The sequence below is a fragment of the Thalassophryne amazonica genome, chromosome 5 (genome assembly GCF_902500255.1).
Source record: "Thalassophryne amazonica chromosome 5, fThaAma1.1, whole genome shotgun sequence".
Lineage (NCBI taxonomy): Eukaryota > Metazoa > Chordata > Actinopteri > Batrachoidiformes > Batrachoididae > Thalassophryne > Thalassophryne amazonica.
Window position 1 is genome coordinate 102474925 of NC_047107.1, and position 21953 is coordinate 102496877.

Genomic DNA, 21953 nt, shown 5'->3' on the forward strand with positions numbered 1-21953 from the left:
GTTCATGTACGATTATGATGAAGACACGTTCTCTCAAGTTGAGAGGGTTATCTCGAAGAGATGTAGCACCTGTGATGAACTTCTGCCGTGTCACGATATTGTCTTGTTGTCAACGCTTCACGAAGTGTGTTTACATTGTGCCCTAAACCGGAACTCTGCTGAGACCTCTTGCATGAGTTATGGACCACCAGACCGCCAGCAGATTCACAACTACGAAACACCGAATGTATTCTGGATCCCGGATGAATGCTGCGAAAACGGAAAGTTGATGGGACACATATTTTTGGAGAAATTAGCAATTTTAGGTAGCCAATAAACATTGGACATTGTGGTTTAGATAAGTGTTATGTTGCCATTACCATGACTGAGTTAAGTGTAATGTTGGCACCGAGTGAAATGCGTAGTGTTTTTAATGTCTTCCACCACCATCTCTGTTTGTCAAATTAAAAGCACCTGCAGAATGCAAAAAAAAAAAAAAAAAAAAAAAAACTAACAGAGATGTGTGTGTGAACAGAGGACTAATATTTTTGGAGAAGCTACATATATTAGCTAACAACACTGAACAATGGACACTGATATTTACATTCTGGACTCTCATGCCAATCCAGCAGGGGGCGGTAAATCATCTATATATTAAAAGTGTGAGTGCATGATTTTAATTAGTAACTTCATTGTAAGTACATAGTATTTGTAAATACATTAAAAGTATGTGGATGGCACAAGAAAGTGAAAACACTTATTTTCATTGTGGTCCGTTTAAAATGAAATGACAAAATAGAAGTAAAAATAAAACAATATAATAATATTGTGTATTGTGTATATGATAACAAGAACCCCCAAAATTATAAATACATTAAGACAGTAAAGTAACATAAAAAAATTAAGTAATTAACAGGAAATAAAAGCATTGAATTCTTCTAAAAACTGTTGAGGTCTAAGATTCTAAAACCATTCTGGACTCACACACCTTTCTAACTCATTATAGAAACTTTGCACAATTTATTAACACCCTTGAAAAATATCAGCTACCTATTCATAAACAAAACACAATCTAGAGCCTGTGGATCTCCACAGGGCAACATGCTAGTCTGTGATAGTAGCCAAATGGCCCCTGTGTGCATGCGTGTGTATGGCTTTGATCACGCCAAAACCAGGGAGAGCTAATATTTGCTGTTTGGTATGCGTATGTATTTTGACCCAAGGATGAATGCTGCATAAATGGAAAGTTAATAGGAATAATATTTTTGGAGAAATCAGCAATTTTAGCTAACCAGTAAATAATGGACGTTGTGTTGCAATGCACCATGGGAGTTCGTGGTTTTCAGTGTTGTTATTGCAATTTGTGATTCATGTTAGTTTAACAGGTTGTAAACACACACACACACACACACACACACACACACACACACACACACACACACATATATATATGTCTGTATATATGTCTGTCGCTTTAAGGACTTTTCACGGTGCGAGACGTCGCTGAAAACCTCCACATTTCAGGCTCTATTGATCCAGGACGTCGTGAGAGAACAGAGAAGTTTCAGAAGAAGTCGGTTTCAGCATTTTATCTGGATATTCCACTGTTAAAGGAGATTTTTTTAATGAAAGACGTGCGGACGGGTCTGCGCGTCGGGACGCAGCCGGCGCAACGCGGGTTATTTTTAGAACGTTACGTTCTAAAAATAACCCGCGATAAGCGAAATCAGCGAAGTAGTCAACACTATTTTTTGCAATTATTATAGATGTTTTAAGGCTGTAAAACCCCTCACTACACACTTTATACACTTTTCTCAAACAGGCATTAACATTTTCTCACTTTTCTCTCCTGTGTAAACACTCTCTTTTTCTTCTGGGTGAGAAGATTATAAACAGACACACACACGCAGAACTCTCCCTTCGCTCACTGCCTCCGGAGGTACGGATGCGGGACCCACAAAGAATCCAAGTCTTCTCTCAGTGGCCACCGAGCTCTGCAACTGTGGTCAACATTCGCATGAAAACAGAGAGCGTAGTCTCTGGACCTGTTGCCAGATTTGGCGTAGCTCCACACAGCAGACAGGAGGGCGGTGTGAGTGGCCCGCTGCGGCGCTTACCGAGCCCGCAGACTCAGTAAGCGCATCAGAGGCAGTGAGAGCAATCACGGTGTTGCTGATCGGTACCGTGACCGGCCCGCCTGATAAGGACGCAGAACACAATGCGCTTTAAAAAAAAAAAAAAAGCATGCAAAATTGCACTAAAAAAATCTGCGAAACTGCAAGGACGCGAAAGGTGAACCGCATTATAGCGAGGGACCACTGTACGAGGTCTGTCAATAAAGTAACGGTCCTTTTTATTTTTTTCAAAAACTATATGGATTTCATTCATATGTTTTTACGTCAGACATCAATCAATTCAATCAATCAATTTTTTTTTTATATAGCACCAAATCACAACAAACAGTTGCCCCAAGGCGCTTTATATTGTAAGGCAAGGCCATACAATAATGATGTAAAACCCCAACGGTCAAAACGACCCCCTGTGAGCAAGCACTTGGCTACAGTGGGAAGGAAAAACTCCCTTTTAACAGGAAGAAACCTCCAGCAGAACCAGGCTCAGGGAGGGGCAGTCTTCTGCTGGGACTGGTTGGGGCTGAGGGAGAGAACCAGGAAAAAGACATGCTGTGGAGGGGAGCAGAGATCGATCACTAATGATTAAATGCAGAGTGGTGCATACAGAGCAAAAAGAGAAAGAAACAGTGCATCATGGGAACCCCCCAGCAGTCTACGTCTATAGCAGCATAACTAAGGGATGGTTCAGGGTCACCTGATCCAGCCCTAACTATAAGCTTTAGCAAAAGGAAAGTTTAAGCCTAATCTTAAAAGTAGAGAGGGTGTCTGTCTCCCTGATCTGAATTGGGAGCTGGTTCCACAGGAGAGGAGCCTGAAAGCTGAAGGCTCTGCCTCCCATTCTACTCTTACAAACCCTAGGAACTACAAGTAAGCCTGCAGTCTGAGAGCGAAGCGCTCTATTGGGGTGATATGGTACTACGAGGTCCCTAAGATAAGATGGGACCTGATTATTCAAAACCTTATAAGTAAGAAGAAGAATTTTAAATTCTATTCTAGAATTAACAGGAAGCCAATGAAGAGAGGCCAATATGGGTGAGATATGCTCTCTCCTTCTAGTCCCCGTCAGCACTCTAGCTGCAGCATTTTGAATTAACTGAAGGCTTTTAGGGAACTTTTAGGACAACCTGATAATAATGAATTACAATAGTCCAGCCTAGAGGAAATAAATGCATGAATTAGTTTTTCAGCATCACTCTGAGACAAGACCTTTCTGATTTTAGAGATATTACGTAAATGCAAAAAAGCAGTCCTACATATTTGTTTATTATGCGCTTTGAATGACATATCCTGATCAAAAATGACTCCAAGATTTCTCACAGTATTACTAGAGGTCAGGGTAATGCCATCCAGAGTAAGGATCTGGTTAGACACCATGTTTCTAAGATTTGTGGGGCCAAGTACAATAACTTCAGTTTTATCTGAGTTTAAAAGCAGGAAATTAGAGGTCATCCATGTCTTTATGTCTGTAAGACAATCCTGCAGTTTAGCTAATTGGTGTGTGTCCTCTGGCTTCATGGATAGATAAAGCTGGGTATCATCTGCGTAACAATGAAAATTTAAGCAATACCGTCTAATAATACTGCCTAAGGGAAGCATATATAAAGTGAATAAAATTGGTCCTAGCACAGAACCTTGTGGAACTCCATAATTAACTTAGTCTGTGAAGAAGATTCCCCATTTACATGAACAAATTGTAATCTATTAGACAAATATGATTCAAACCACCGCAGCGCAGTGCCTTTAATACCTATGGCATGCTCTAATCTCTGTAATAAAATTTTATGGTCAACAGTATCAAAAGCAGCACTGAGGTCTAACAGAACAAGCACAGAGATGAGTCCACTGTCCGAGGCCATAAGAAGATCATTTGTAACCTTCACTAATGCTGTTTCTGTACTATGATGAATTCTAAAACCTGACTGAAACTCTTCAAATAGACCATTCCTCTGCAGATGATCAGTTAGCTGTTTTACAACTACCCTTTCAAGAATTTTTGAGAGAAAAGGAAGGTTGGAGATTGGCCTATAATTAGCTAAGATAGCTGGGTCAAGTGATGGCTTTTTAAGTAATGGTTTAATTACTGCCACCTTAAAAGCCTGTGGTACATAGCCAACTAACAAAGATAGATTGATCATATTTAAGATCGAAGCATTAAATAATGGTAGGGCTTCCTTGAGCAGCCTGGTAGGAATGGGGTCTAATAAACATGTTGATGGTTTGGATGAAGTAACTAATGAAAATAACTCAGACAGAACAATCGGAGAGAAAGAGTCTAACCAAATACCGGCATCACTGAAAGCAGCCAAAGATAACGATACGTCTTTGGGATGGTTATGAGTAATTTTTTCTCTAATAGTTAAAATTTTGTTAGCAAAGAAAGTCATGAACTCATTACTAGTTAAAGATAATGGAATACTCAGCTCAATAGAGCTCTGACTCCTTGTCAGCCTGGCTACAGTGCTGAAAAGAAACCTGGGGTTGTTCTTATTTTCTTCAATTAGTGATGAGTAGAAAGATGTCCTAGCTTTACGGAGGGCTTTTTTATAGAGCAACAGACTCTTTTTCCAGGCTAAGTGAAGATCTTCTAAATTAGTGAGACGCCATTTCCTCTCCAACTTACGGGTTATCTGCTTTAAGCTACGAGTTTGAGAGTTATACCATGGAGTCAGACACTTCTGATTTAAAGCTCTCTTTTTCAGAGGAGCTACAGCATCCAAAGTTGTCTTCAATGAGGATGTAAAACTATTGACGAGATACTCTATCTCCCTTACAGAGTTTAGGTAGCTACTCTGCACTGTGTTGTTATATGGCATTAGAGAACATAAAGAAGGAATCATATCCTTAAACCTAGTTACAGCGCTTTCTGAAAGACTTCTAGTGTAATGAAACTTATTCCCTACTGCTGGGTAGTCCATCAGAGTAAATGTAATGTTATTAAAAAATGATCAGACAGAAGGGAGTTTTCAGGGAATACTGTTAAGTCTTCTATTTCCATACCATAAGTCAGAACAAGATCTAAGATATGATTAAAGTGGTGGGTGGACTCATTTACTTTTTGAGCAAAGCCAATAGAGTCTAATAATAGATTAATGCAGTGTTGAGGCTGTCATTCTCAGCATCTGTGTGGATGTTAAAATCGCCCACTATAATTATCTTATCTGAGCTAAGCACTAAGTCAGACAAAAGGTCCGAAAATTCACAGAGAAACTCACAGTAACGACCAGGTGGACGATAGACAATAACAAACAAAACTGGTTTTTGGGACTTCCAATTTGGATGGACAAGACCAAGAGACAAGCTTTCAAATGAATTAAAGCTCTGTCTGGGTTTTTGATTAATTAATAAGCTGGAATGGAAGATTGCTGCTAATCCACCGCCCCGGCCCGTGCTACGAGCATTCTGACAGTTAGTGTGACTCGGGGGTGTTGACTCATTTAAACTAACATATTCATCCTGCTGTAACCAGGTTTCTGTTAGGCAGAATAAATCAATATGTTGATCAATTATTATATCATTTACCAACAGGGACTTAGAAGAGAGAGACCTAATGTTTAATAGACCACATTTAACTGTTTTAGTCTGTGGTGCAGTTGAAGGTGCTATATTATTTTTTCTTTTTGAATTTTTTATGCTTAAATAGATTTTTGCTGGTTATTGGTAGTCTGGGAGCAGGCACCGTCTCTACGGGGATGGGGTAATGAGGGGATGGCAGGGGGAGAGAAGCTGCAGAGAGGTGTGTAAGACTACAACTCTGCTTCCTGGTCCCAACCCTGGATAGTCACGGTTTGGAGGATTTAAGAAAATTAGCCAGATTTCTAGAAATGAGAGCTGCTCCATCCAAAGTGGGATGGATGCCGTCTCTCCTAACAAGACCAGGTTTTCCCCAGAAGCTTTGCCAATTATCTATGAAGCCCACCTCATTTTTTGGACACCACTCAGACAGCCAGCAATTCAAGGAGAACATGCGGCTAAACATGTCACTCCCGGTCTGATTGGGGAGGGGCCCAGAGAAAACTACAGAGTCCGACATTGTTTTTGCAAAGTTACACACCGATTTAATGTTAATTTTAGTGACCTCCGATTGGCGTAACCGGGTGTCATTACTGCCGACGTGAATTACAATCTTACCAAATTTACGCTTAGCCTTAACCAGCAGTTTCAAATTTCCTTCAATGTCGCCTGCTCTGGCCCCCGGAAGACAATTGACTATGGTTGCTGGTGTCGCTAACTTCACATTTCTCAAACAGAGTCGCCAATAACCAGAGTTTGATCCTCGGCGGGTGTGTCGTCGAGTGGGGAAAAACGGTTAGAAATGTGAACGGGTTGGCGGTGTACACGGGGCTTCTGTTTAGGGCTACGCTTCCTCCTCACAGTCACCCAGTCAGCCTGCTTTCCCGGCTGCTCGGGATCTGCCAGGGGGGAACTAACGGCGGCTAAGCTACCTTGGTCCGCACCGACTACAGGGGCCTGGCTAGCTGTAGAATTTTCCACGGTGCGGAGCCGAGTCTCCAATTCGCCCAGCCTGGCCTCCAAAGCTACGAATAGCTACACTTATTACAAGTACCATTACTGCTAAAGGAGGCCGAGGAATAACTAAACATTTCACACCCAGAGCAGAAAAGTGCGGGATAGACAGGAGAAGCCGCCATGCTAAATCGGCTAAGAGCTAGTAGCTACGCTAAGCTAGCGGATTCCTAAAAACACGCAAAGTGAATAATGTGTAAATAATTTAGAGGTGATTCAGCAGAATGAGTGCTTTAGTTAAGGCACGTAAAGATTACACTGGGAAACAAATCGTAATCTAGATAACTAGATCAATCTAACTGCGCAGATTAAACAGCTAACAGATACAGAAAAACACTGCTGTGCTCCGGAACAGGAAGTGATACAATACCGCAGTGAGAGCCAACCACCAGTAGAGGCAAGCAAGAGTGCCATGCTTGACATGCTTGAACCCTCGTGCGCATGCGTGAGTTTTTCCACGCCTGTCGGTGACGTCATTCGCCTGTGAGCACTCCTTGTGGGAGGAGTCGTCCAGCCCCTCGTCGGAATTCCTTTGTCTGAGAAGTTGCTGAGAGACTGGCGCTTTGTTTGATCAAAATTTTTTCTAAACCTGTGAGACACATCGAAGTGGACACGGTTCGAAAAATTAACCTGGTTTTCAGTGAAAATTTTAACGGCTGATGAGAGATTTTGAGGTGATTCTGTCGCTTTAAGGACTTTTCACGGTGCGAGACGTCGCTCAGCGCTCTCAGGCGGCGTCATCAGCCTGTTTCAAGCTGAAAACCTCCACATTTCAGGCTCTATTGATCCAGGACGTCGTGAGAGAACAGAGAAGTTTCAGAAGAAGTCGGTTTCAGCATTTTATCTGGATATTCCACTGTTAAAGGAGATTTTTTTAATGAAAGACGTGCGGACGGGTCTGCGCGTCGGGACGCAGCCGGCACAACGCTCCGCCACAGGAAAAACACCTCCATTGGAAGCCTTGAGGACAAGTTGGAACATGTCCAGCTGTTAAACAATTTCTCATATACTCACTCCACTGAAAGCCATCAAAAGCCACCTGGATTTTACAAATGGTTATCAACACGGAGGTGTTTCTCCTGTGCTGCCGCACCGCGTCGGCTGCGTCCCGACGCGCGGACCCGTCCGCACGTCTTTCATTAAAAAAATCTCCTTTAACAGTGGAATATCCGGATAAAATGCTGAAACCGACTTCTTCTGAAACTTCTCTGTTCTCTCACGACGTCCTGGATCAATAGAGCCTGAAATGTGGAGATTTTCAGCTTGAACAGGCTGACGACGGCGGCTGAGAGCGCTGAGCGACGTCTCGCACCGTGAAAAGTCCTTAAAGCGACAGAATCACCTCAAAATCTCTCATCAGCTGTTAAAATTTTCACTGAAAACCAGCTTAATTTTTCGAACCATGTCCACTTCGATGTGTCTCACAGGTTTAGAAAAAATTTTGATCAAACAACGCGCCAGTCTCTCAGCAACTTCTCAGACAAAGGAATTCCGACGAGGGGCTGGACGACTCCTCCCACAAGGAGTGCTCACAGGCGAATGACGTCACCGACAGGCGTGGAAAAACTCACGCATGCGCACGAGGGTTCAAGCATGTCTGACGTAAAAACATATGAATGAAATCCATATAGTTTTTGAAAAAAATAAAAAGGACCGTTACTTTATTGACAGACCTCGTATATATAACTTTTCATTGTTCAAAATTGGTAACACTGAAAACGCATTTTTCAATGTGAAAACCTTTGTCTTGCATTAAAATAAAATAAAAAAATATTCTAACCTCAAGATTGAGGGAGTAAGACCCAATGTGACAGTCGACCCCGCTCTCCCCTAGCTGTAGCGATTCAAAATCAAGACTGTTTGGATCTTCGTGGGAGGCCCTGAGGGGCGGAACCAAATCATCAGGAGCGGGGAAGACCCCGGGAAAGGTGACGTCACCAGAGTCCCAGCTGCTCCTCCTGTCATCAGACCGCAGTACCACGTGGACCAGCCAGACACGGGTGGACGGCGGTCACAGCGGCTCCGAAAGAGTCCACAAACGGAGACGGACCAAGTGCACATTCTGGAATCGGCTCAGGAGCGACAGAGGAAGCAGAAAATCATGCCCAGGTTGTGTGATTCAGGGATCGAGGAGGATTTAGGATGGGAAGTGTCCTCGAATTGTTCTCAAGCTGGGGCAGCTTCGTCCCTGCTCCACGAAGAGCCGGAGAGTCCTGCAGGACAAGTGTCCACCTGGTACCTGCAGTACGGGGACATCGGCTACAAGATCCAGAGGGAAAAGGAGGCGCTGTTTCACCCGTGTCAAAGCTTAGCTCACCAGCCACAAGTAGGACAAGAAAACACTCTTTATATGATTATTAATACAATAGTAGTATAGTAGGATAACCAAAGTCTTGATCTCAGCGTGTGCAGCAGGGCCGTGAGAAGATGATTTGGATTGGGGGTGCTGGAGTGGGGGGTCCCGCTGTGCTGACAAGAACACATCTAAATAAATAAATAAGACTACACACAGTATGATGGCAAAATAAATAAATAAGACTACACACACACACACACACACACACACACACACACACACACACACACACACACACACACACACACACACACACACACACACACACAGTAGGACGGCAAAATAAATAAATAAGAACACAGTAGGATGGCAAAATAAATAAGAACACACACACACACACACACACACACACACACACCACACACACACCACACACACACACACACACACACACACACACAGTAGGATGGCAAACTAAATAAATAAGACTACACACAGTATGATGGCAAAATAAATAAATAAGACTACACACACACACACACACACACACACACACACACACACACACACACACCACACACACACACACACACACACACACACACACACACACACACAGTAGGATGGCAAACTAAATAAATAAGACTACACACAGTAGGACGGCAAAATAAATAAATAAGAACACAGTAGGACGGCAAAATAAATAAATAAGAACACAGTAGGATGGCAAAATAAATAAATAAGAACACACACACACACACACACACACACACACACACACACCACACACACACACCACACACACACTAGGACGGCAAAATAATAAATAAGAACACAGTAGGACGGCAAAATAAATAAATAAGAACACAGTAGGATGGCAAAATAAATAAGAACACACACACACACACACACACACACACACAGTAGGACGGCAAAATAAATAAATAAGAACACAGTAGGACGGCAAAATAAATAAATAAGAACACAGTAGGATGGCAAAATAAAAGACACACCACACACACACACACACCACACACACACGCACAGCACACACACACACGCACAGTAGGACGGCAAATAAATAAATAATAGAACACAGTAGGACGGCAAAATAAATAAATAAGAACACAGTAGGATGGCAAAAATAACTAAGAACACACACACACACACACAGTAGGACGGCAAAAATAAATAAATAAGAACACAGTAGGACGGCAAAATAAATAAATAAGAACACAGTAGGATGGCAAAATAAATAAGAACACACACACACACACACACAGTAGGATGGCAAACTAAATAAATAAGACTACACACAGTAGGATGACAAAATAAATAAATAAATAAGAATACACAGTATGATGGGAAAATAAATAAATAAGACTACACAGTAGGATGGCAAAATAAATAAATAAATAAGACTACACACAGTAGGATGACAAAATAAATAAATAAATAAGAATACAGCATGATGGGAAAATAAATAAATAAATAAGACTACACATCAGTAGGATGACAAAATAAATAAATAAATAAGAATACAGCATGATGGGAAAATAAATAAATAAGACTACACACAGTAGGATGACAAAATAAATAAATAAATAAGAATACAGCATGATGGGAAAATAAATAAATAAATAAGAATACACACAGTAGGATGGCAAAATAAATAAATAAATAAGACTACACACAGTAGGATGACAAAATAAATAAATAAATAAGACTACACACAGTAGGATGACAAAATAAATAAATAAATAAGAATACAGCATGATGGGAAAATAAATAAATAAATAAGACTACACACAGTAGGATGACAAATAAATAAATAAATAAGAATACAGCATGATGGGAAATAAATAAATAAGACTACACACAGTAGGATGACAAAATAAATAAATAATAAGGAATACACACAGTAGGATGGACCAAAATAAATAATAAATAAGAATACACAGTATGATGGCAAAATAAATAAATAAATAAGAATACACACAGTATGATGGCAATAATAAATAAATAAGAATACACACAGTAGGATGGGAAAATAAATAAATAAATAAGACTACACACAGTAGGATGGCAAAATAAATAAATAAGAATACACTATGATGGGAAAATAAATAAATAAGACTACACACAGTAGGATGGCAAAATAAATAAATAAATAAGAATACACTATGATGGGAAAATAAATAAATAAGACTACACACAGTATGATGGGAAAATAAATAAATAAATAAGACTACACAGTATGATGGCAAAATAAATAAATAAATAAGACTACACAGTATGATGGGAAAATAAATAAATAAATAAGACTACACAGAATGATGGCAAAATAAATAAATAAGACTACACAGTATGATGGCAAAATAAATAAATAAATAAGACTACACAGAATGATGGCAAAATAAATAAATAAGACTACACACAGTATGATGGGAAAATAAATAAATAAATAAGACTACACAGTATGATGGCAAAATAAATAAATAAATAAGAATACACAGTATGATGGGAAAATAAATAAATAAGACTACACACAGTAGGATGGCAAAATAAATAAATAAATAAGAATCACAGTATGATGGGAAAATAAATAAATAAATAAGACTACACAGTATGGCAAAATAAATAAATAATATAAGACCACAGAATGATGGGAAAATAATAATAAATACGACTACACACAGTATGATGGCAAAATAAATAAATATAAGGATACACACAGTATGATGGCAAAATAAATAATAAATAAGACACACAGAAGGATGGCAAATAAATAAATAAGACTACACAGTAGGATGGCAAAATAAATAAATAAAAAATAGAATACACACAGTAGGATGGCAAAATAAATAAATAAGACTACACACAGTAGGATGGCAAAATAAATAATAAATAAATAAATACACAGTAGGATGGCAAAATAAATAAATAAAGAATACACACAGTATGATGGCAAAATAAATAAATAAGAATACACACAGTAGGATGGCAAAATAAATAAATAAATAAATAAGACTACACACAGTATGATGGCAAAATAAATAATATAAGAATACACACAGTAGGATGGCAAAATAAATAAATAAATAAATAAATAAATAAACTACACAGTATGATGGCAAAATAATAATAAATAAATAGAATACACACAGTAGGATGGCAAAATAAATAAATAAATAAATAAATAAATAAGACTACACAGTATGATGGCAAAATAAATAAATAAATAAATAAGAATACACACAGTAGGATGGCAAAATAAATAAATAAATAAATAAGACTACACAGTATGATGGCAAATATAAATAAAAAATAAGACTACACACAGTAGGATGGGAAAATAAATAAATAAATAAGACTACACAGAATGATGGCAAAATAAATAAATAAGACTACACACAGTATGATGGGAAAATAATAAATAATAAGACTACACAGTATGATGGGAAAATAAATAAATAAATAAATAAGAATACACAGTATGATGGGAAAATAAATAATAAATAAATAAGAATACACAGTAGGATGGCAAAATAAATAAATAAATAAATAAATAAATAAGACTACACAGTATGATGGCAAAATAAATAAATAATAAATAAGAATACACACAGTAGGGGCAAAATAAATAAATAAATAAATAAGAATACACAGTAGGATGGCAAATAATAAATAAATAAAAAATAAATAATAAGACTACACAGTATGATGGCAAAATAAATAATAAATAAATAAGAATACACACAGTAGGATGGCAAAATAAATAAATAAATAAATAATAAATAATAGACTACACAGTAGGATGGCAAAATAAATAAATAAGACTACACACAGTAGGATGGGAAAATAAATAAATAAATAAGACTACACAGAATGATGGCAAAATAAATAAATAAGACTACACACAGTATGATGGGAAAATAAATAAATAAATAAGACTACACAGTATGATGGCAAAATAATAAATAATAAGAATACACAGTATGATGGGAAAATAAATAAATAAATAAGACTACACACAGTATGATGGCAAAATAAATAAATAAGAATACACACAGTAGGATGGCAAAATAAATAAATAAATAAGACCACACAGTAGGATGGCAAAATAAATAAATAAGAATACACACAGTAGGATGGCAAAATAAATAAATAATAAGAATACACAGTATGATGGCAAAATAATAAATAATAAGACCACACAAGTAGGATGGCAAATAAATAAATAAATAAGAATAACACAGTAGGATGGCAAAATAAATAAATAAATAAATAATAAGACCACACAGAATGATGGCAAAATAAATAAATAAGAATACACACAGTAGGATGGCAAAATAAATAAATAAATAAATAAATAAATAAGACTACACAGTATGATGGCAAAATAAATAAATAAATAAATAAGACTACACACAGTAGGATGGGAAATAAATAATAAATAAGACTACACAGAATGATGGCAAAATAAATAAATAAGACTACACACAGTATGATGGGAAAATAAATAAATAAATAAGACTACACAGTATGATGGCAAAATAAATAAATAAGAATACACAGTAGGATGGCAAAATAAATAAATAAATAAATAAGAATACACACAGTAGGATGGCAAAATAAATAAATAAATAAGACTACACAGTATGATGGCAAAATAAATAAATAAATAAATAAGAATACACACAGTAGGATGGCAAAAATAAATAAATAAATAAATAAATAAATAAGACTACACAGTATGATGGCAAAATAAATAAATAAATAAATAAGACTACACACAGTAGGATGGGAAAAAATAAATAAATAAGACTACACAGAATGATGGCAAATAAATAAATAAGACTACACACAGTATGATGGGAAAATAAATAATAAATAAGACTACACAGTATGATGGCAAAATAAATAAATAAATAAGAATACACAGTATGATGGGAAAATAAATAAATAAATAAGACTACACACAGTAGGATGGCAAAAATAAATATAAGACCACACAGTAGGATGGCAAAATAAATAAATAAATAAGAATACACACAGTAGGATGGCAAAATAAATAAATAAATAAATAAGACTACACACAGTAGGATGGCAAAATAAATACATAAATAAGACTACACACAGTAGGATGGCAAAATAAATAAATAAATAAGAATACACAGTAGGATGGCAAAAAAATAAATAAATAAGACTACACACAGTAGGATGGCAAAATAAATAAATAAATAAATAAGAATACACACAGTATGATGGCAAAATAAATAAATAAGAATACACACAGTAGGATGGCAAAATAAATAAGAATACACACAGTAGGATGGCAAAATAAATAAATAAGAATACACACAGTAGGATGGCAAAATAAATAAATAAATAAGAATACACACGTATGATGGCAAAATAAATAAGAATACACAGTAGGATGGCAAATAAATAAATAATAAACTACACACAGTATGATGGCAAAATAATAAATAAGAATACACACAGTAGGATGGCAAAATAAATAAATAAATAAATAAATAAGACTACACACAGTAGGATGGCAAAATAAATAAATAAAATAAATAAGACTACACCAGTAGGATGGCAATAAATAAATAAATAATAAGACCAAACAGTATGATGGCAAAATTAACAAGTAAATAAACAAATAAATAAATACACACAATATGATGGCAAAATAAATAAATAAAAAACAAGACTACACACAGTATGGCAAAAAAGATAAAATAAAATAAATGATATAGTCCATTTAAATCTTGCATCCCCTACTCTGTGACAGGGCACAAACATCAAGCATATGCACGCACACATTATCATCACCAACAAATCAATGCACACTACAAAAAAGGCAAGCAAGTGTTGCAACAAACTACTAATTATTCTCAAACACTTAATCAAACTGTCTTTTTTTATGTAAATGACAACAGGGAAACAATTTTAAACATTTTAATACATTTATTCATTTATTTTATTATTTTGTCATTTTTGTCATATTTTTACAGCAGGGGTGGCTACAGCACCCGCACTTCCCACAGCTACATAGATAGAGTGTTCATGGTGTTCCAACACTCTACACCTCATGATGTTAAAGTAAATATACAGTGCATCCGGAAAGTAGTCACAGCGCTTCACTTTTTCCGTTTTTTATTTTTTATTTTTTTTTTATGTTACAACCCTATTCCAAAATGGATGAAATTTATTTCTTCCCTCAAATTCTACAAACAATACCCCATAACGACAATGTGAAAAGTTTTTTTTTAATTTATTAAAAAATAAAAATAAAATAAGAAGTCACATGTGCATAAGTATTCACAGCCTTTGACATGAAGTTCAAAATTAAGCTCACATTTATCCTGTTTCCACTTGAGAAGTGTCTAGAGCTTATTTGGAGTCCACCTGGGGTAAATTCAGTTGATTGGACATGATTTGGAAAGACACCTGTCTACACATACAGTGCATCCAGAAAGTATTCACAGTGCTCTTCATTTTCCAAAATGCATGAAATTCATTTTTTTCCTCTCAAAGTTTTGCACACAATACCCCATAATGACAAAGTGAAAAAAGTTTTTTTTGAGAATATTGAAAATTTATTAAAATTAAAAACATATAAGTATTAACAGCTTTTGCCATGAAGCTTAAAATTGAGCTGAGGTGAATCCTGTTGACACTCTTCATCCTTAAGATATTTCTACAGCTTTACTGGAGTCCACCTGGGGTAAATTCAGTTGAGTGGACATGATTTGGAAAGAAACACATGAGAGCCTCTAGAGCAAGCACACAGGTGACAGTGGTAAGGAAAAACTCCCTCTGATGATTTGAGGAAGAAACCTCAAGCACACCAGACTTAAAGGGGTGACCCCCTGCTTGGGCCATGCTACTGACACACTTGACAATACCAATATTCAGGAAATTTGGGGAGTTCATGTTGGTGTACAGGATGGGAGGCTTACAGAAGAAGACACCCACAGTCATTTCTGTATGGAGCCACACCTCAGCAGCAAATAAGCAGGTTGTGGTTTTTGTAGGCATTACAAGTTCTGTCAGCATGCCTATTGAGATACTATCAAATTCTGTAAATCCAGGAAATACCTCAGTGATGGCACCCCACCTTGATAGCAGGTGTCGTGGCTGGGTTAAGGCATGCTGGGATATGTTTAACCTAATGTTGTCTTTTTTCTTCTCAAACTAATCTAAAAAATCTTGTGCTGTAAAAGGAGAGCGACTTAAAGGTGGTTGTCCATGTATAAGTGTTGCCACCGTCTGTGTCGAACATGAACGTTGAGTTGTGCTTGCTTTTGTTGATCAAATCAGAGTAATAGGTCCGCTTTGTAGCAGTAGTGCATGCTTATAGTCTAAATAGCATCACTCCACTCAGGTGGAATACTTCTAATTTTGAACTACACCTTTTTCGTTCTAAACCTCTAGCCTTATGCTTGAGGTCACGCAAGTAATCACTGAACCAAGGTGACTGTGTTTTGGGGGGGGCGTGGTTTAATATAGGTTGAGCAATCATGTAGAGTGTAGTTTTGGAGCAATCATGTTGATTTTAAACTGTCCACAAGACTGTCTAATGATTTGGCATTTTCCAAACATGATGCTAAGATATCAGGTAGTCTAGCTTCGAGTTCAGTCATAGTTGAGCAGTTAATGTGTTGCCACAATGATAAATAAGGTTATTGTTCCACTAAACACTGCAGTGAAACTGTAAACCTAATAAGTGAGTGATCAGAAACCACTGATGCAAGAGGCATGATGTAAATATTTGTGACAGGAATACCACGTGCGAGAACCAAATCCAGGGTATTTCCACTAATATGTGTTGAATCCTGAAGACCGAGCACTCAATTAGCTTTTGCCACTGAATTATGTGCTTAGAGAATAATAACTTATTGGTAAACAAAATGCCTAAAACTTTTTCTTCCATAACAGTGTCAGTTTTATCTCCACACTCATAATAAGGATTCTATGCACCAAAATGCATTACTTTACATTTTTCACTATTAAACCTGAGTAGCCATTCATTTGACCAATCTAATAGTTTATATAAGTCACTGTTAATACAGCTGTAATCAACTAATGACAATATGGGGTGAAACAATTTGGTGTCATCCGCAAACATTTTACTCTCTGCTGAAAGAACACCTGATAAGTCATTAACAAAGACTAGGAACAAAATAGGCCCTAGGACTGATCCCTGAGGGACCCCACTTTTTTAATTTATTTTATTTATTTTCATTTATATAGCGCCAAATCACAACAGAGTTGGCTCAAGGCACTTCACACAAGTAAGGTCTAACCTTACTAACCCCCAGAACAACAGTGGTAAGGAAAAATTCCCTCTGAGGAAGAAACCTCAAGCACACCAGACTTAAAGGGGTGACCCTCTGCTTGGGCCATGCTACAGACATAAATTACAGAACAATTCACAGAAACGTGTTACCCTCAGTGATGATGACTTGTTCCCATTTATGCTAACACACTGTTTATATTATTATTATTATTACTACTACTATTATTACTGTTTATATTGGAATATTCAACACATTTGACTCAGATGACATACCTAAGACAGTTAAGAGTATCACTCCCTCTTTGTCTTGTTGGTTCAGTTATGTGCTGACTAAAAATAAGACATTTATCTTGTCAAAAAATGCCTGAGAGAAAGACATACTACAGTCATTCACATAATTATCTTTCCAGTTGATATTAGGTAAATTAAAATCACCATTAATCAAAACTCTACCATTACTCAATTTTGCAGCTTGTTCTAATTGCTCAGGAATACCATCGACAACAATATTGAGACTATGTTTATCCAGTTCAGACGTTTCTTCCATGTACTTCATAACTTGACGCTCTATCAGCTTCTCTATATTTCTGGCATCTTTCAGTGCTGTCAAACGTTGTTTAACATCAGCCAACTCACTGCTGGGGAGGTGATGGTCTAGTGGTTAAGCATTGGGCTTTAGACTAGAGCATCCTCGGTTCAAAACCCAGCCAGACTGGAAAATCACTAAGGGCTCTTGGGCAAGGTCTGTAATGCCCAGTTGCCTGTGGTGTGTCGTGTGCGCGTTGCATGGCAGCACCCTGACATCCAGCCCACTCTCACATTTTTTTTTCATAACGCATTTTTTAAATTTTGCTATTTTAAGCTTTCCCTTCTCCTAAATCTAACTATAACCGTAGCGTAAGTGTTTACCCCTCAAACGTTAACCATGACACCCCCCCCCCCCCAGACTTCTCCTTTCACCCCACATTTTGTGCCCATCACAGAATGAATTCATGCCCCCGTTACAAAAAAATAAAAACGCCCCATTTTCGTACCCCGGTCACGAACCCATAGATTAATGTACATTTCTTAACCCAGTCCCACAAACTGTCATGAGACTGGATTGTGACATCAGAGTGTGAGTGTGAATGGGTGAGGCATAATTGGAAAGCACTTTGAGCTTCTGATGCAGATGGAAAGTGCTATATAAATGCAGTCCATTTACTGTCGGTAGGGGTTTTCATGACATTTCTGTCGCACCTTTTACAAAACCACCTCACAACGTCCATTAGACCATATTTGATAAGAGCTTCCTGCTTGGGAACATTCATGTTACAGCAAGGGTCGAGGTATGAAACTACTGCAGACAAACCTCACATTCTCGACTCCTCCCGTACTTGTTTCCACACATTTACCACATGAAGCGTCACCGCACATCCTCCAAATCGGGGAAGCTTTGTGAGTCATCGTCACTCTGTTCACTGTGCAAGCCAAGAGAAGCTCTACCTTGCGTATTTGTATCGACGTTGCTTCTGTCCGGGCTCCAATCCTGTCATCGCTACTCATGCTAAAGCTCAGTGCAGCTGATCCCCCACCCATATATATATATAAAAAAAGCAAAGCAAACACACTGAGTGGTTAGTGCTTCGTTTGTGGGTGATTCTTAGACTACGGGCACTTATTATGACCTTTGATCATATTGTATGAAAAACAGAAAAAAAAGGGGAAATTTCACACTTTTATAGTTATCTTTACAATGAAAGTGTTTTAAGTAATTTGTTCTAGTAGTCTATGATGACTTTTTCACCTTTTTTCAGCATCATTATATGCAAATATTGCCATTTTGTGCTTGTCCCACACCCAGACTTGATCTTCAATGATAAAAATGAATGGTAAAAAAACGTTTTTCTAATGTTTTAAAATATCTCTGAATAAAATATCAGTAAAATAATCAAAACATAATTGGGGTATTCAATGTCATACAACTGTTGTGATTTTTTTAAACAAAATGTAGTTGTCCCACACTATTGCCGTAATTTCCACCACAACACTGTAATGTCCCTTTAAACAGTTTGTATGAAAGATTGTTTGGGTAGTTCCTATGGAGATAAACAGTGACATCAGCTATGTATATAGCGCCAAATCACAACAAACAGTTGCCCCAAGGCGCTTTATATTGTAAGGCAATGGTGTGGTGGAAATTACATTTACAAGGCCAATAGTGCCCGTAGTTAAAGAATCACCCTTGTGCAGATTTGTGCCATTATAATTTTCATTTTTGCTGCTATAGATTCTGAGATATTACGAGTTTTATTTTTGTGATGACGGCATCATCCTCCCAGACTTCTCCAAAATGAACCAGACTGTTTTACTTTTTTAGTGCTTCATTTGTGCTGATTTTTGCCGTAAAAATGCCATATCATAATGCACAGTGTGATAGCATAATAGGTGACTGATAAGGCAACCATCAAGAAATCCTCTGCCAGATGTTGGTTGTGCACGAATCGAAGAGTCTCTCTGGCATCCTTCAGTCTCAGAAGACCATGGAAATGCGCCTGGTAAGGGTCTATATGGTGTCAATTGGAGCTGAAGCAGCTCCTGGTATGGCTGTTGAGACTGATACGGGAGTGGCAGTCTCTGCCACAGTGGCTGCGCTTGAAGGTTGTCAGATCACTGGGGCATGTAGCCTGGCAAAGCTTGCGACGAGCATGCTTGTCAGTGGCTGCCAGCTGGAGTTTAGTTTCGCCAGTCTGGAGACCCTGGTGCAACTCCTTCCTCCACTTGTCTCTATCTACGGCAACCTGCTCCCAGTTGTTGGGGTTCAACTCAAGCGCCTTCATGTCTCATTTGCATGCATCCTTGAAGCACAGATGGAGCATCCCTGTGCACGGCAAGCTTGCCATAGAGCAGATCTTTTGGGATCCTCCCATCAGGCATACGGGAATCATATCTGAGCCAGCGGAGACGGCACTGTCGAAGCAGTGTGTAAAGACTGGAGAGTCCAGCGCGGGTGAGCATCTCATTTGTTGGTCACCCTGTCTGACCACTTGATGTCCAGGATGCGCCGCTAGCAGCGCATGTGGAAAGTGTTGAGTCTCCGCTCTTACCTGGAGTACAGGATCCAAGACTCACTGCCATAGAGCAAGGCACTGAAGACACAGGCCCTGTAGATGGCAGCCTTGGTGTGCACTGTCAGCTTGCGGTTTTCCCATGCACGCTTTAATAGTCTGGCAAAGGTGATCGATGCTCACTTGATCTGTCTGCCAATCTCAGGGTCCATGGAGAGGTTGTCAGTCACAGTGGAACCAAGGTAAGTGAACTCCTGGACCACCTGCAACTCATAGTCACTGATGCTGATTCGTGGGGCAGGGTCAACGCCCTGAGCCATCACGTTGGTCTTTTTCAGGCTGATTGTCAGAACAAATCCCTAATTGGCACTTGAGAAGCTGTCCATGAGGTGCTGCAACTGTTCTTGGAGTGTGCTATGAGGGCAGTGTCGTCAGTGAAAAGCATGTCTCTGATGAGAACCTCGCAGACTTTGTTCTTTACTTTGAATCAGGACAGGCTGAACAGCTTGCCATCTGGCCTGGTGCGGAGATAGGTAAACTGGAGGGTATCCCGCTGCTGAAGCACTACAAGCGTCCAACCTCTCGCACTGTGCCTGTGCAAACACCGCAGACCTGTCTTGTAATTTTTTTTTTTAAACTTTGATGTCTCCCATCGAGAGTTTTTGTAAATTAAGGTTGAAAAAAAAGCTTCTGTTTACATTTTGCTTGAAATTCACATTCACCTTGAAAACTTGCCAAAACAAAATTCCAGATCATCCGTGTGTCTGCTATGTTTAAAGTAGACCTGCATTGAAATAAATGTGGTCAGCTCTCAGAAAGAAATAGCTGATGTATTTATAAGACCTTTATGAATGCAGTAAAGTAAATCTGCAAGCCCGAATTTGTAATTCAGTGGAGAATCTTCGTTTAAAATGACAAATTTGCAGCTAAAACCCTCCGTGAAAACTGTTTGTACATCCGGGACATTGCAGTGACATAAGAGATAACAGAGCGCTCGCACCTTCAGTCCGATCCCGCATTGAAATTGATTTTTATCTGTTAGTAATGTTACTGTTATACACATCCTGGTTTCAACATCCAAAAGTAAGCTGCAATGAATGCGAGATACAGCTGTGCATGCTCAGATCAGCGGCGACATTCTTCTCCAACACCTTGCTCTCACTGCCTCCAATGCGCTTACTGAGTCTGCGGGCTCAGTAAACGCCGCAGCGGGCCACTCACACTGCCCTTGTGTCTGCTGTGCAGCCGGCACCACCTCCCTGTCTACTGAATGGAGGTGCGGCCAACTTGGCATTGGGACCAGGAGGCAGAGCTGTGGTCTTATACACCTCTCTGCAGCTTCTCTCCCCCTGCCATCCCCTCATTACCCCATCCCCGTAGAGACGGTGCCTGCTCCCAGACCACCAATAACCAGCAAAAATCTATTTAAGCATAAAAATTCAAAAAGAAAAAATAATATAGCACCTTCAATTGCACCACAGACTAAAACAGTTAAATGTGGTCTATTAAACATTAGGTCTCTCTCTTCTAAGTCCCTGTTGGTAAATGATATAATAATTGATCAACGTATTGATTTATTCTGCCTAACAGAAACCTGGTTACAGCAGGATGAATATGTTAGTTTAAATGAGTCAACACCCCCGAGTCACACTAACTGTCAG

The 21953-nt window shown here is 38.3% G+C and overlaps 1 protein-coding gene across 1 annotated transcript in view; it reads left to right on the top strand.

Annotated features, from left to right (window-relative positions):
• Positions 1–172: 172 nt before the first annotated feature.
• LOC117509990 (cyclin-O) overlaps positions 173–21953 on the top strand; it is a 29955-nt gene continuing 8174 nt past the window's right edge. Inside the window, exons 1-2 of the mRNA XM_034169599.1 lie at positions 173–226; positions 8476–8961. Coding sequence (XP_034025490.1) covers positions 173–226; positions 8476–8961 — 540 coding nt within the window. The remainder of the gene's footprint in view (positions 227–8475; positions 8962–21953) is intronic.